Source organism: Poecile atricapillus, chromosome 1, assembly GCF_030490865.1.
Source record: "Poecile atricapillus isolate bPoeAtr1 chromosome 1, bPoeAtr1.hap1, whole genome shotgun sequence".
Classification (NCBI taxonomy): domain Eukaryota; kingdom Metazoa; phylum Chordata; class Aves; order Passeriformes; family Paridae; genus Poecile; species Poecile atricapillus.
The window spans coordinates 8750895-8766277 of NC_081249.1; the positions used below are offsets into that span (position 1 = coordinate 8750895).

General features: G+C 39.2%; 1 protein-coding gene across 1 annotated transcript in view; it reads right to left on the reverse strand.

Annotated features, from left to right (window-relative positions):
• Window positions 1–15383, reverse strand: part of SYTL5 (synaptotagmin like 5) — a 47748-nt gene that overhangs the window by 8247 nt on the left and 24118 nt on the right. The window contains exons 6-12 of the mRNA XM_058854820.1: window positions 14121–14259; window positions 12673–12802; window positions 10754–10860; window positions 6775–6867; window positions 2700–2765; window positions 1559–1737; window positions 611–713 (exon numbers count right to left, since the gene is read on the reverse strand). Coding sequence (XP_058710803.1) covers window positions 611–713; window positions 1559–1737; window positions 2700–2765; window positions 6775–6867; window positions 10754–10860; window positions 12673–12802; window positions 14121–14259 — 817 coding nt within the window. The remainder of the gene's footprint in view (window positions 1–610; window positions 714–1558; window positions 1738–2699; window positions 2766–6774; window positions 6868–10753; window positions 10861–12672; window positions 12803–14120; window positions 14260–15383) is intronic.

Here is a 15383-nt window from a genome sequence, read left to right on the forward strand (position 1 = left end):
GGAAGGTGCACAAGGGGCTCAGAAGAGCTCAGCCTCTCTGCTGGGGATGGGTACAGGGCAAGGAAGGAGAGAGCTGTGGGCACTGTGTCCTCAAGTCCATTGCAACAGAAAGTTAACCTCACCATGAGTTTTCAAGAAGACAAATAGTGAAGCAGTTGCTGACGTTTTCTTATCAAAGTTAGTTCTGCTTCAGAAATAAGTTAAAGCTTCCAGAAGAATCCAGATCTTACTGCAAAATGTTATTTTCTCTTCTAAATCACTTAGATGGGAACTTCTAATCCAGCTTTATTTCAGAGCAGGCATATAAAATCTTTAAGGTGTCTTTAACAACTCTAAGCTCAGGCTAGATGGGAACATCAACAGTTTTGAAACAAATCTATGGAAAATAATGGAATTTTTAACTGTAAAGGGGAGAACCAAACAGAACCCCTCCCTTAATGCTGAAAGCCAGAAATAGAAACTCATATGTTTACTAGATGCTTTTGCTTAAACACCTTCCCTTTTGAGGCATTTCTTCCAAGTTGTAATCCCTGTACTGAAACACATATAGAAAATCCCTGTGAGCACAAGGGAAACATTCATCAGAGCCTGACAGAGAGACTGTTCTCACCTTCAGCGTCTCATTAAATTCTGGGTTGGTGCTGTTACTTTTAATTTTGGTCTTGCGCTTGCTTTGGCGGGACTTATCAGGCAGAAGGTAGGCTTTGACATATCTGCAGAGCAAGGAGCAAAGGATTAGCAAAGAATAAAAAATGACCAGTTTGAGCAAAGACCTGACTTTGCTGCATCAGTAACATATGAGGAAATTAATTTTCTCAGTGTAAAGAGTGTAAACACGTAACAGAGAATATGCAAAACATGGAGAGGTATGGCCCTCACCTACAAACATAGTGCTGTAAGTCAGATAAGATCAATAAACAAGGGCAGAGCTAAATTAATTTATTTATCCTCAGAAATGCAACAAGCTTTCCTTACCATTTCCCTTTTGCCATATATGATTACCATGATAAAATATACACTAAAAATACAAGATAATTAAAAACTTCATAATTTATATACCATAGATTAATCACGATTAGAGACACTGATTGTTACCTTCTGATGAGAGAGCTTACACATTATACTGAAAACTATGATGAGAAACTCAGAAAACAATTGCAAAGTGAGTATATGGGCCCATGAAGACAGTTATTTCCATTAATCCTTGCCTCCAGAACATCACTCCTCTCATATACTTCAGTTTTGATTATAAAATTAAAAGAAACTCGATGCTGCCTGCCTATTCCTTCTCTTTTTTTTCCCTTTTTCTGTCAAACAGATTGGTAATTTAAATAATCTTATTTTTACCCCAGAACAGGCACATGTTGCCCTAAGAAGCACACAGAAATTGCCCTTCCCACAGGGAACCCAAACTAAACCAACACCAAAATGCTGCTTGTACCAACTGGATCCTGTGAATTCCCAGGCTCAAATCCCAGCCCCTGGTGAGAGGCAGGGGGGAAGGATGTGGAGGGGATCACCCCCAGCAGAGCTGAAGGAAATTCTCCTATGTGCTTACGGGTCAGTCCTTTGCTTCCTCTCATCTGCAATGGCCAGGTTCCTGCAGCTCCTCACCAGGATGTTGAGGGCACCTGTTTTGTAGATGTAGCTGATATTGAGGAGGATTTCACCGCTGACCTTCACATTGCCATAGTCACCAGTTTCACTGTACACACTCGTCATGCTGTTAATGCTTGTCTGGAGGGGAGCAGAAAGAGGGCTCAGAGGCTGAAACACATTATTCTTTTCCAAAATCTGTTGGGGTTTTTTGTTGTTTTCTTTTTCATAAGCCTTGCAATATTGTCGCATTTTTTTAGGACTTGCTATGGAAACAGATATATCATAGAATAGAATTGCCAGGATTTGATGTAAAGGGAATAAGAAATGTAGTTATTAGTAGTTTAAATGTCTAGACAGATGTTATTCCATGCAAGACTCAAACCTATTTATAAACATGACTAAATCTAAATTACCACCTTTTAATTAATGTATGAACTGAAGAGCAGACAGGCTACATAAATTGTAAGCTCATGTAAGTTCCAAGCAGAAAAACAAAAAGTAAAAAATCACTTCTGTGGCTGAGCTGGTCACCTCATTTTTACTGAGACTCACAGGACAGCTGCTGACAGAGCCCTCAGGAAAACTTACAAGGATGCTTCCCATAATGGAGATAGTATAAAACCATATTTATTTGAAGTGGCACCTGTCTCTCATTAACAATTCTAAAATAAGGAGCAAAATTCAATCCCTAATTCATTGCTACAAATTTTGTAAAGTCAAGAAGTTTATCAATAATACCACAATTTTTTCCACTACAGTATAATATATCATCCCTCGATCCTTCTTCCTTCATACTCATAAATTGCAGAGTACTGCTATGAGGATTCCCTCTTCCAAAAGTTTACAATTAGGAAATAACTGAGTATTTTTTAATGAAAACTGAAGAAATATGCACACTACCAGAACCAAAAGCATTTGAGAAATCTGGCACACATTTCCTTTTGAGTCATTGAACACAATCACTCCAGAACATATATAACCATCTAAATTCTGACACATAGGAACCTGGCAAGACACACAGGTACAGTCTTCAACAAAAAGGGAGAAAGGAGAGAGAAACCTTTAGAGTAAGCTAGAGCAGAGGATTCAGGAGAACTCACAGTATCACCATCTGCTTCGGGAACATTTAAATATGTCCATTTTCTCTCAGAGCCTTCTGGGGAGTTCTTTAAAAAAGGCAGTGCAAAAGATCAAGAAAAAAGAGCATTAGACAGCTGCAATAAGAAAGAATAAGTGCAGTGAGAAGTCATTATCTATATAGAAAGGTAGAAGAAGTTTGTATTGCAAAGCTATAGAGAGAAAGAAAGAAATAAAGAAAGAAAAAGGTAGCACAAAATCAGAGAAATTCTGTGTTCTCCATACACTTCAAGTGCTGAAGGATGGTTCAAAGTAATTACATAAAAATGAGGTAACCTATGTATCAAAATAAACAAATTATATTTTAGAACAGTAACTCAGCAGGTTTGGATTCATACTGGATTACATTTGGATTTATTTTTGTTTACATGTGCATGAGCATGTCAATCCTCCCTGAAGCCAGTCAAAAGCTAAGCATTCCTCTATTTGCAGCATCAGTGCCTTTGTAAGAAATGGCAGTTTCTCTGTGGAGCTCTTAAGAATAGATGACAACTGCACTAAAATGTTGAAATGTGTCACTTTCTGGGGAAAAAAAAGTACAGTAATTCATTATTGGGGGGCACATTTTCCCTCCTCTACTTGCTAGAGCAGGATCTCTGAGCTGTGTCTTCATCCATCTCCTTCCTTGTGAGCAGCAGGGAAGAGCACAGTCCAGGGAAAAGGGCACACAGAAAGAATTGGTTTGTGACAAAACCCAGCTCTCCAGGCACCCTGCCCAAGGGCCCTGCAGCACAGGAGGCTCAAGGGATAAACACTCCTGTGTCAATGTGGTGAACAACAACAGACAGGAAAAAGTGGTATTTGTATGAGTGATTATTACCCAGAAATTTAATTTTATACCCCGTGTAGGAAAAATAAACAGCAAAAAAAGGTGGTTTTGATGTATTTCTGATGGCTGGATTTATTCTTAATTAAGAAAAAAAAAAAAAGAAAAAAAAAAGCATTTTAAAATTGTCCTTTTTTATAACATTTTTATAATAGTCTGAAATTCCATTAACTGGACTAGTTAAAATTTCTGGAGAATTATCAGCACAACCAATGTGACATATTTCCTCCAATTTCTAACATGCCTTGAGCTAAATTCCATTTACCATTTATACATTTCCACCTCTAAAATACAAGAAAATATCCCATTACACTCTTGGGGAATTTAACCAGTTCAGTATGTGCTAAAAAAATGCCTAAATTATCCCCACAACAATCTGTACACCCACTTCAGAAAAAAAACCCAAGGTTATACCAATACAAGGAGGTGGATGAGTTGTTTTCTGCTCCAAACACTTCTCTCTCTAATCTAAATACTTTTTTCCTCAGTCTTTATGTAAGCAGGCAGCAAGGGATAAATGGCTAGGGAAAAAATAAAATAATAGAAGGTCCAAAACAAATAGATGTCCCCTGACCCTTGACTTTATGCAAACACAATTTCTGAATTGCTTGCAAACCACAAAGAAAATGATACAAATTTAGTAGAATTTGATACACTTCACTTTTTATCCCCCACCCCTAGACTCTGTTCTGCAGCATTTACACTGGACATTGCATACATTAAATGTAAAATCCCAAAGAAAAACACTCATATTCCTGTTTAGTAAGTAGAAAACCACTTATGAAGGATGCAATCTCATTTTGATACCTCACTAAGAATTATATTTGTTTTGCATCATATCGCTGCAGTAAGGCACTGGAACATTTTAGTCTCATTGATGTGGTAGGTCTTGACAACACCACATAAATATGTGGAGGATGAAGGATGAAGAGAAAAATCAACTCACAGTTGATGCAATAGTACTGGGAAAACACAAAACAGAAGACTAACACTGAGGTACAGTTTCTCTTCAGTGCCACTTTCCACTTCCATTTTTGCTCATTCATATTGCAGGTAGATTTCAAGTGTCTTTTACCCTTTGTAATATTTCTTTCTTTTCCTCAAATATTCTTGGCAGGGAAAGGGGAATGGGAAGGAGAAGGGGAAGGGGAAGGGAAAGGGAAAGGGAAAGGGAAAGGGGAAGGGGAAGGGAAAGGGAAAGGGAAAGGGAAAGGGAAAGGGAAAGGGAAAGGGAAAGGGAAAGGGAAAGGGAAAGGGAAAGGGAAAGGGAAAGGGAAAGGGAAAGGGAAAGGGAAAGGGAAAGGGAAAGGGAAAGGGAAAGGGAAAGGGAAAGGGAAAGGGAAAGGGAAAGGATCATACAGTTATGAGTCTACTGTTCATTAATAACATATCAGTGTGATTTAATAGTTAACAGTAATTTGACAGCACAGAATAAAAAAACATACTGTGCGAGAAGGCTCAAAAAGTGAAGGTAAAAATATGATGGGGAAATGTTATCAACACACTTAAGGGGAATAAAGAAATGAACCTGTAAAATTGCCCTGCTCTTGCAGGGAGAAGCAGCTGGCCATTCACAGCTTTGCCATTTACATTGCATGCAGTGACATTAAAATCATGTCATGGTGAATAAGGAGAAACGGGAGCATTGAGATGTGAGATTAACTCAAACCTAGAGCACTGGAGAAGCTGCACTTTGCTTAAGAGAAAGGTCAGAGGGAAATCTACAGCAAAGGACAAAACCCAACCCATGGACAGAATGCTGCCTGAAGCACGGAGGGCAGAATCTCTAAATGCAGTTCTTAATTAGTGACCTAACAGAGAAAACATTTAAGCCCCTGCAACCCTTCTATCAACATTCAGAGGAAATGAAAATTATTCTGTCTATGAAATCCCTGGGACCAGCAGGCCTTGGAGGCTGTGAGTCACTGCCAGCCTTGGCTAAGTGGCTGTAATTAGTCCAGTGGCCACAGGCTACAGGAGCTCAAGTCTGACGTGGTGTGAAGAGCTGCAGTCTCTGCTGTGTCAGTTTCTATGAACTACAAAAATCAAAGGGAAAAATGGTCTGACATGGCCAGATCTAAGACATCAAAATCCTCTGTGATGTTAATATTCTCAGCTCTTTCTCCTCTCCATGTAGGCCAAGCTTAAGTTCAGTCAACTCCATTTTTTGGGATCAGGAGATTCATTGGGGATTCCTTTGGCCTTGCTTGATGCTTGCACAGAGACTAATGGGGGTGCAATCTAGAAAGGACAGTTCCCTGGTTATTGTCATAGACCATTTCTCCTCCCTTTTAGTGTTTAGACTCATCTTTCTTCATCCTCTTCAGCACTCACACACTCTATGTAGAGTTTGTTGCAGCTTTGTCCACTAAGCTATTTTTGGATACAAGCCATAAAGAAGAGTGGCCAGAGAGGGCTCCCTGAAGATATTATCCGCTGCCCACAGAGCCCAAAAATGAAGTATACAGCAGGTAATAATAAACTAGACATGTTAAAGGCTGCTTTTATTATCTATTTTTTTCCCCCAGTGAATAACAAACTGCATAATGAACAGCACAAGGCTTCTTATACCAATTTTGTTGCTACCATCAGGTGCAGCTATCCCTTTATTGTCAGCAAGCTAATCCCCAAGCACCTCTCTCCTGCAGTAAAGAGAAATACTCTTCAGATGTGGGTGGCATGAAGAATGAGAGGAGCTGATTTTGGGGATGGACAATGATTCCATGGAAGTGGAATGTATGCAAACCCACAGAAAAATATTTGTGTCCCAAGAACCTAAAAAATCAGAAAGCAGTTTGAGAAGGAAAATCCTCCCCACAGCCTTGTTCTCTTTGTTTCAATTTAATTAAGACCAAGTGCTCCTGTGAAAAGCTGAGCAGTCACAAACTGCAAACACCTCTGGTTTGCCTTCTCCACATGTAAGCTTGATAATAACCCGAGAATACGAGGAAGTCTGCTAATGAGTATGCAAAATAGTTTTCTCTTTCCATGCCCTGCAGAGAACAGCATTTTAGCTTTGAACAGCATTAATAATATAACAGAAAGTCTATCTTATGTTAAAAGTTGTTTCTCAGCATCAAGATGAATGCTAAAAGATGTTCCTCAAGTGTAGAATGAAAGATGAATGTGACAAATGACATGAAATAAATTCCTTTCTGGAGGAAATATGGTCTTTTGTTGAAGGAAAATGTGTTTTCTACTCAAGATCTTACTGTTGATAATCCACTTGTCATATGTTCATGTGTTCTTGGATAACAAGAGGCCACTATGTCATCAATATCTTCTTCTGTTTCCTCCAGATAGCCCTAAATGACAAACAGGCTTTTAGTTGTCATGCCTTGTTCTGCACTGTATTTGGTCAGCTTTGTCACTTAGTTTTGTTTCACAAGTTTTGCACTTTAGGAAGATGGTATGATGTACACTCAAATTCTGTTCTGTAGAGGAATTTTGATTCACATTTTCCACATCTCTGCACACACACAGAGTGTAAGGGGAGGAGACAGCAGTGGTTTCAGGATTCAGTTGTTTAGGAACTGAAAATCTTGACACAAACATTTCATGTCTTGTATCAAGCCAGTTGATAAACATTTTGAAAAATAATTAAATTACTGTATTGTATTATTATTATTATTATTATTATTAATAATAATAATAATAATAATATAATTATTAAATTAAATAATAAAAATGTGGAAAATCAGTAATTGCACAGCTTCATATAGGTTCTTGAGTTTTAATAAGCAAGACTGAAGTTTAACAACTTTACCTATATACAGAAAAAAAATAATTTTCATTGTTTAAACACAGGAATAAAGTAAAATCGAAACCAAGTCTTTAGATGTGATTGATGATCCTAATGGGACTCTTAAAATACTTACTTACTTTACTTAAAATGATATGAAAAAAGTGCCAGACGACAATTATAATCTTATTAGGCATAGTTGGAAATCTCAGTGTTTCCATAAGCCTTATGTCAGGCCTATTTTGAAAGACTTTGCTTTTAATTTTAATGGAAGTTAAATTTTCAACTTCCTTATATCTGCTTTGCAGCTATAAAAATCTCACCTTTTGACCTACCTCATTCTCTACTGCTTATTTGCAATAGGGATGCTACCTCATTCTTTATTGAATATTGCTCTTAGTTGCTCTCACTCTGAAACTAAACAGAGAAAACTGTATTCAAGTTCAGGAGTCTCAAAGACTTCTGTGCAGATCAGCAAACACAGCAGGAAGTGCTGTGAGAGTTGAACTCACAGTTTACATAAAAAATTTGCAGCCCATTTGCCATACTGTACATAAAACTGGCTTCTGTGTCTCGTCTCCTTTGCTCCAGTGATTGAGCTGGTATGAAATCACCTAAAAGTGATTTTCTATTGCTGCTTTCCAATTGTTACTGCATATGGAATGTTGAGCAGAGGGAAATCAGAACAAGCTATCACCAAAATTTACATACTGAAGAAAACTTAGTTTCAAGTCCTTACCATGAGCTTGCTCTGCTGGTCTCTTATCTTTCTAATCTGTTGAAGGTACTGTTAGCACCCCAAAGAAAAAAAATAAGGAAATAACAAATACCTTAAAATAAATTAAAGACCTAGGTACAACAGAGCAAACCATTTCAGGGAGATAGACAGCTGAATCATTCAAAAGTGAAACCTCACAAAAAACTGAAATAAAACAACAACAAAAAAACCACTCCACCCATTCTACTCCCCTCACTGAGATCAGATGCCAGGTGATGTAGTCTAGTTTTAAATTTGGAACAAGAACACAGTTTACTTTCTTGACCACAGTAACACAGGGGACAAAACACAGGGGGAAAAAAGGTGAGGCAACATCTTCAGATTGGGGTGTTTCAGGTATAGACACTCAAATACTGACATTGCTTCACAGAGTCCTAGCAACTGCTGAATATCAATTTTTGTCTGCAAGCAGAAATTTAAAACTTAAAAAAAGATTAATGTTTAACTTACACTCTTAATTTATTTTGCAACACAACGATTATATTTCTCAGGAGGTGTTACAGAATTGCAACTATGTAATTGGTTGGTGTTATTAGCTTATTAAAGTTAGAGCTAGTAGGATATTCATCTCATGTGCTCCAGTGGGGGCTATGAAATGCACATCATCCAATTATTCCTAAAAAAGCAGCTGAACATGTAATGAACACTACTTGGTCAGGAATTCAACACACACCTGTCTAGAAAATGTGCTCACACTTGAACATAACACTGGATTTAGCTGGTTCCCCGTGCTCCTTGATAAATCTGTACCACAAATTGTGAGTTTTGGGGCTCATCCCTTTTCACTATCAAAAGCAATACTAAGTTAGAGAAGCAATATATCCATTCCATTTTCCAGCTGATTTCTCTGTATGGGTAATGGGTTTCCCTGATAAAGGTGGGACCAAAGTAGCCAAAAGCCTTTTCCCATCCTTTCTGCTGATAAATTCCAGTAACCTGCACATCCTTTGGACATGTGGCAGCTCCCATACCACTGCTGTCAGCTCCCATCACCCAGGAATAAGAGAATGAAGGACCTCAGCTAGAAGGAAAGGAGGTAAAATTCCATCTTTCCTCAGGCTGCAGGAACTGTTGTTACCATCATCAGATACCTTTTTGTGTCTTACATGCAAGCATCAAATAACCTAAATTCCAGCAGGAATACAGCTTTCATCTCAAAACACTGCATCCATAATGAGTATGGGACAAGACTCTGAAGGACTCCTGAGAGACAAACTACCCTAAATGAATATGGTAACACAAAAGCTGATGAATGCAATCAGTCCATTTCATAAGGCAGAGAAAGCGAGGATATGGGTAAAATCAGAGATCTGTGACTCCTGCTATGAATTCATTTTAAATGGGAATTAACACCAGACTCCAGAGCATCTAAATCAAGGTTATGCCACAGGAGAGGAGTCCTGTGCTAGCAAAGGAGCTACAGAGTTGCAGAGATGCAATCTGAAATTTCATTCAGAGTCAGCAAGAAAAAATACGAAACAAAATCTCTGATTAAGAAGACAAAAATCAAAGAACAGAAAACCTCTCTGGATTTGTTATCTCTGGCAGCTGCCTCAGAGAAATATCTAAGTTGTAGCTGTCAATTAGAGCAGAGAACAGATACAAAGAAATATAAAATCTGCATTTTTAATTTTGTGCTTTTCTTCTGCATTATTTTCCAGCTTCTTAATAAAGAACAGATCCTTTTTCTTTATTACAATTTAAAAATAAGCCACTTATTTTTGAGGTTTTTCTTCCACCAACACTTGACACACAGGAAGGTCTTTTGTTAATTCCTCAAAAATTAACCCAAATCAATGCTGCAGGCACATTCTCTGACTGCTACCAATCCAAGAAAAGATGGAAATCCCAACACATGATTTTCCACCGGGACTCAAATTTCAACACTACAGGAAGGGGACACATCTGCCATGGCCAATGTTCTTCAGGAAAGAGCAGATGGAAGAGTGGGACTGTGACAACAGGCAAAATGCATAAGCTACAAGCACACATTTGGAAATTTTAGAATAAATTGTGATTAGACAAAGAATTATTTAAATAACATTTCCCCCCCCCCCCCCCCGATGCATATTTAATAGGCTTGGATATCCTTTTATAACACTGGTGCACATCTGCAAATTGGATATGTGCAGAAGAGGAGATGGAAGTTGTGAATCACTACAGGAAAAGCAGTCCATAGAATACACAAAAAAAGACATGGAGATGTATGGAAGAGTCAACAGGAAGATGAGGCAAGCAACATTGCCAGAACAGAAAGCTGGGCCTTCCTATTAAAAATACAGATATGTGGAAAACCAAACCAGACAAAGATTAAAGCCTTTAAACTTTGAACTTTCTCAGCCTCAAAATTAAAACTTATGAAAATATGCATTAACAGACTTTTGGAGCATGTGCAGTTTAGTGCCTGGAACTTATTTCCAGGCTAGGTTTGTTTCATCTGTGAACTCAAACACCCAGCAAATTAACAGCAAACTGGAGCCATGACTATTCATTGAAATCACTCTATATCAAACATACTCAGAAGATGACACTATTAAAAAACTCATTAAATATCCCTGAAAGAATGCTCTGCCTTACCCATATTTTATATAGATACACATACAGTCCTGATTTCACTGGTCCAAACAAACAGAATTTCCACCAGATGAACATTTACATATTTATAACTCACCAGTTCCTGATCTAAGGCACTAGGCACAGATTTGCTTCTTATGCTCAGGGTATCCTCATTTCCTTCAGAGAACGATTCACTCAAATCTATCTCAGATCGGCTACGGTCTGGGAAACAAAAACAATTTCAATGTTTGCTATAGTTTGTACAGAAATATTCCATCTCACTTTTGTACAAGTATTGTCCCAACCCCATTGGTTTTTTAATAAAAAATTTAAAACATTATTTTAGTTATTTGTCAAAAACTGTGGTAACTGAACATCATTATGATAAATGGAAAAATATGCTTCCTGATGCTGCTCAGCCTTCTGGTCAATAATTTTACCCCTGTACTATTTATTTATCTACTGTGATTGTCTTCTGTGGATGATATCATAGGTCATCAAGATTTTGACTTTCATCCTGCCAGCCTGGAATGTTGCAAAGCTCCCTGTCCAAGTGTTCACAGTGATTGTCACATCCACCACCACCACCAAAATCTCCCCAGCACCTGCATCAGAATCAAGCAACTGGGGATACAGATGGATGTAGAAAGTACTTCTGTCATTAACAGTGTTCCTTGTGCAGAAATTAAGAGGAAACAAATAATCTCAAGAGCTCCAGCAGTTTCTCTCAGTCCTACAGGGCTCTCATCCACTCTGTAGCATAAGACATAGAAAAAAAAATCTAAAAAAAATCTTTCTTCAAGGCCTCTTGGTCCTCCCCATATAAGTCTTTTTTGGTCTGTTTCAATGTATTTGGAAAGAAAAGGGTGAAGAGAGTACTTTTAGATCCTGCACATAGGAATCTGAAAGGTTTTTAACTGTTCATTTTCTACCTGGTCTACAGCTGATGTGGCAGGAGAGGTCACTCTCCTGAGCTTAATGTTCTTTGAGATCTGCTGAGGAGACAGTGCAGAGTCTGAGGCCTGTTCCCAAGTTGCCTACAGTTTTGCTCAGCATCCATCTGCTTTGGTAACATGAGGTCAGTCCTTATCTCCCAGGAAAGCCTTTATTTTGTAAGGTAGCAGGAACAGGAAATTTTTTACTTCCTAAGTAGCCATCTGTAACACCTCTGCCTGGAGTTGCCCTGAACAATATTCTCAAGGAAACCGAAGCTTTCAAGCAGAAATGTCTGAGGTAAAGAATATTCCCTCTTTGGATTAGCTCTGTGGAATACACCACCAGGTTTCTACTTTGGGCTAAATCCAGCTACAATAAAGTGAGTCCTGCTGTGTTTCAGAGAGAAGCCTTCAAACCCAAACCCGCTTCATCAGCCCTGTAAGAAGCTGCCTGAGTGCCTGGGGGAAGCAGAACAGTGCAGGATGCTCCTGCCTCCCATTTCAGAGAGGAAAAAGAGCATCTCCATCCATTATTGCAAAGTGGCTGTGACAGCACCTTCCTGTGCAGGCCCTTTCTACCTCCCAGCCTCCAAAGAAATGAGGTAAATTACAGATGGATTGACTGCTTCAGAACACCACATATAAAAATGAACAGACGAGAAGTCTGAGAGGGTCTTGTTCTCTGATCACTCATTGTTTCTCAAATTTGCTTCTGAGCAAAGTGGGTGTGAAATGTAATGGCAGCAGCAGAGTAATTTTATATACAGGTAGTATTTCATACAGGGAGGCAGACAGAGAATGATTGAACAACATGCTGCTGTGGATGAAACCTTGAAACAAATCTAAGAGCATGTGATTTACCTAACAATAACATTGTACCAAAGTTTCTGGGGTAAGTATCCCCATTTTTTAATGTAAAACTTGTGAAGGTATGAACTTGATTACTGAAAAGGAAGTGTTTTCAGAATGAACAAGTTTATGAAACTTACATTTGGTCTTTCAACAGGTTTTTAAGAACAAGAGGAGCAGAGTCACAAGAATGGGCACACTCCTCTGATAATAGAGGCTGTGAGAGAGAAGGAATAGACTTAATACTTGCCTGATGACAAAGATACTCTGGAAACCGCAATGGAAGGTGTTCCAGATGGTTTCCTGCAGTGCCTCTTTACTAAATCCTCAGGTACACTTTCACTTGCTGGAATAATCATGCCATTTTCCAAGTCAGTGTCCTGGCCAATAGGAAAAATGTACATGTCATAAACACAAAACCAATGTTTACTCATTATTAATTTATAAAAGCATAATTTCTATTACATTCCAGAACTCCAAAGCTCCTTTAACATCCAGTCTATTACTGAATACATTTAGATTCCAGTGTACTCTGCTTTGCTTAGCATGGATGATACATAAAATTTGCACGAAGATGCAATTCTAGCTTACATTCTGAGTTTGCAGCTGAAGAATCAAAGTAAGTATCAGGGAAAGGAAACACTCAAATCTATTAGAAGCTCAGCTCAGAGCTCAGAAAGAAAAAAAAGGAAATACAAAAGACAAAAACCTATGTTTTTTGTACTAGCATAATGATTTCAGCCAGAGCAAAACCAAATGTATTTGAACTAATTAAATTATGCCAGTATAACACCTTAAATAAAGCAAATATCCTTGATATAATTATGACCTCTTGCCTGCCTATAAAAGAAAAGCTAATAACATAACTCCATCTAAATTAAATGGATTTTTCAAACAAATGTAATGCACTGGAAAACAAGTCAGCCTATGTGCCAACAAGAAAATAAATAAAACAACCATTCACTTATATATAGCTTCCAAAACTGCTCTTCATAGACACTAACATTTTTTTATTAACAAAGACAACATATTAGACCAAGTATCTGGAAGTCAGAAAGGAAATTGATGCATTCAACAGGGCTTTGATTGAAATACTCATCAATTTTTTTTCCAAACATTAATGGTAAATATCTCCTAAGAGGCCTAATAGCACAAGAGGAATTGCTCTGATAACGTGCTTATCACACATTTTGCATTATGGAATAATTTATGCAGAGCCCAGTGTCCAAATCCAGAAAAAAAACTAAAATCAGTTTGGCCTGATTTCTGCAAGTGCTGGACTTGCAAAGTTTCCCTTAGGAGTCAGTGGGAAAATGCTGGATTGTGCAAGCTTGAAAGTCACATCCTTATTTCACAGCACTTACTCGAGGCTCTAAAGTGCCAAAAAAATGCTTATTCCCATCCCTTGTGCCTCCCAGTTCAGAATCTGTAACTCATTATCTAATGCTGGATATCCTCAGCATTTTTCAGACAAAAGAGAAACGCCTGCCAAACCCAAAACCACATCGCTGATAAGAGCATGACAAGCTCTGCTGCTCTAGCAGAGCTCTCCACAGGCCCCAGCAGAGCTGGGGAAAAATCAGATTTTCGCTGTCAGGCTGGTCCTTGCTGTGCTAAAGCCCCCCAGCAGGGCAGGAGCCAGCCCAGTGGCTGCTTTGGTGCCAGCTGTCCTTGGGCAGTGCCCAGCCCTGTCCTTACCCCGCTGCAATCCACGGTCCTGCTGCGCGCACTGAGCGCCCCAGAGCGCGCCAGGGAAGCCCTGGGAGCGCTGCCTCTGCACCTTGCATGTCCTGCAGCAGCTCCTGCACCGCTGCTGGCCAGGGAAAGCGTGCTCCCTCTGCAGTGGAGACAGGAGGAGAGAAGGGTTATTGCTGTGAGCAAACCTAGGCAGCTCATCTGGCGCACCGCTGCAAGAAAAGCGCTGCGCTTTGCCAGAATAACAGAGCCCTGAGGGGCTGGGGGAACACCTGGAAGGAAAAACACAGGCAGAGATGAATCACAATTGCTTTGCAAGTACAAGTCACACAGGTATTGTCTACCCAAACTGCAGATGGCCCAAGCAGGCAGCTCTTGTCCAGGCTGCAGATGCTGTGTTTGTCCTTGTTCAATCCACACTGCACCCACATCCAGCAGGAGGAGGGACAACTCATCACACATTCCTGCCAGGCTCTTCCACTGGTGTAAAGGGAAACTACAGTAACGTGACACTTCTGGACACTTCTACAGCCTATTTAATGCCAGCACTATCTCCAGAAACTCTAAAATCCTTGTGTGTGCTTGTGTCTCCCTCTATTTATCCATCTACCTCCAGAAAAACACCAACTGGTTCACTGTCCTGTTCATGTTGCAGTTATGACTCTAGACCCAAACTGGTTGATTCTTTCAACCAGTGTAGAAATTTAGGAAGGCTGGACAGGTCTTCCTGGAGGTTTCACATTAGTAAAAGTGACAAAAAATCACCTGCACCAGCACACCAGGCCCCAGATGCTAACATCACAACAGGTGAAATTTTTTCCATGGAACATTTTCTGTTAGAAAATACTGGTAAACCCATATGAACACTGAGGGTTAGAAAGGGTAATCTGTTGCACTTTTTTAACCTTTTCAAACAATGAAAATTATTTTAAAATGTGTCCTTACTTCTTATTTCAGTCTGCTATTAGAGATTTGACACATTTTATACATGTTGAGTAGACAACAGAAAAATGGTGTTGTGACTATGCCAGGCTTCTCCTTGTGGTAGACAAGACCTGAGTGCAGTGGGGTGGAGTGCCTGTGTAAATGAGCCTGAAATTCCCACAGTATTTCTCCTAGAAGTATCCTGACCTGATGCAGCCTCCCATTTCATTCAGCAGCAGAAACATTTACAGCATTCAGCAGTAAACATTTTTGCTGGAGTAGAAACAACCAGCAGAAGAGGTGAATTTATGGCCTGGGTTTCCCTGTTCCCAGCTCAATATA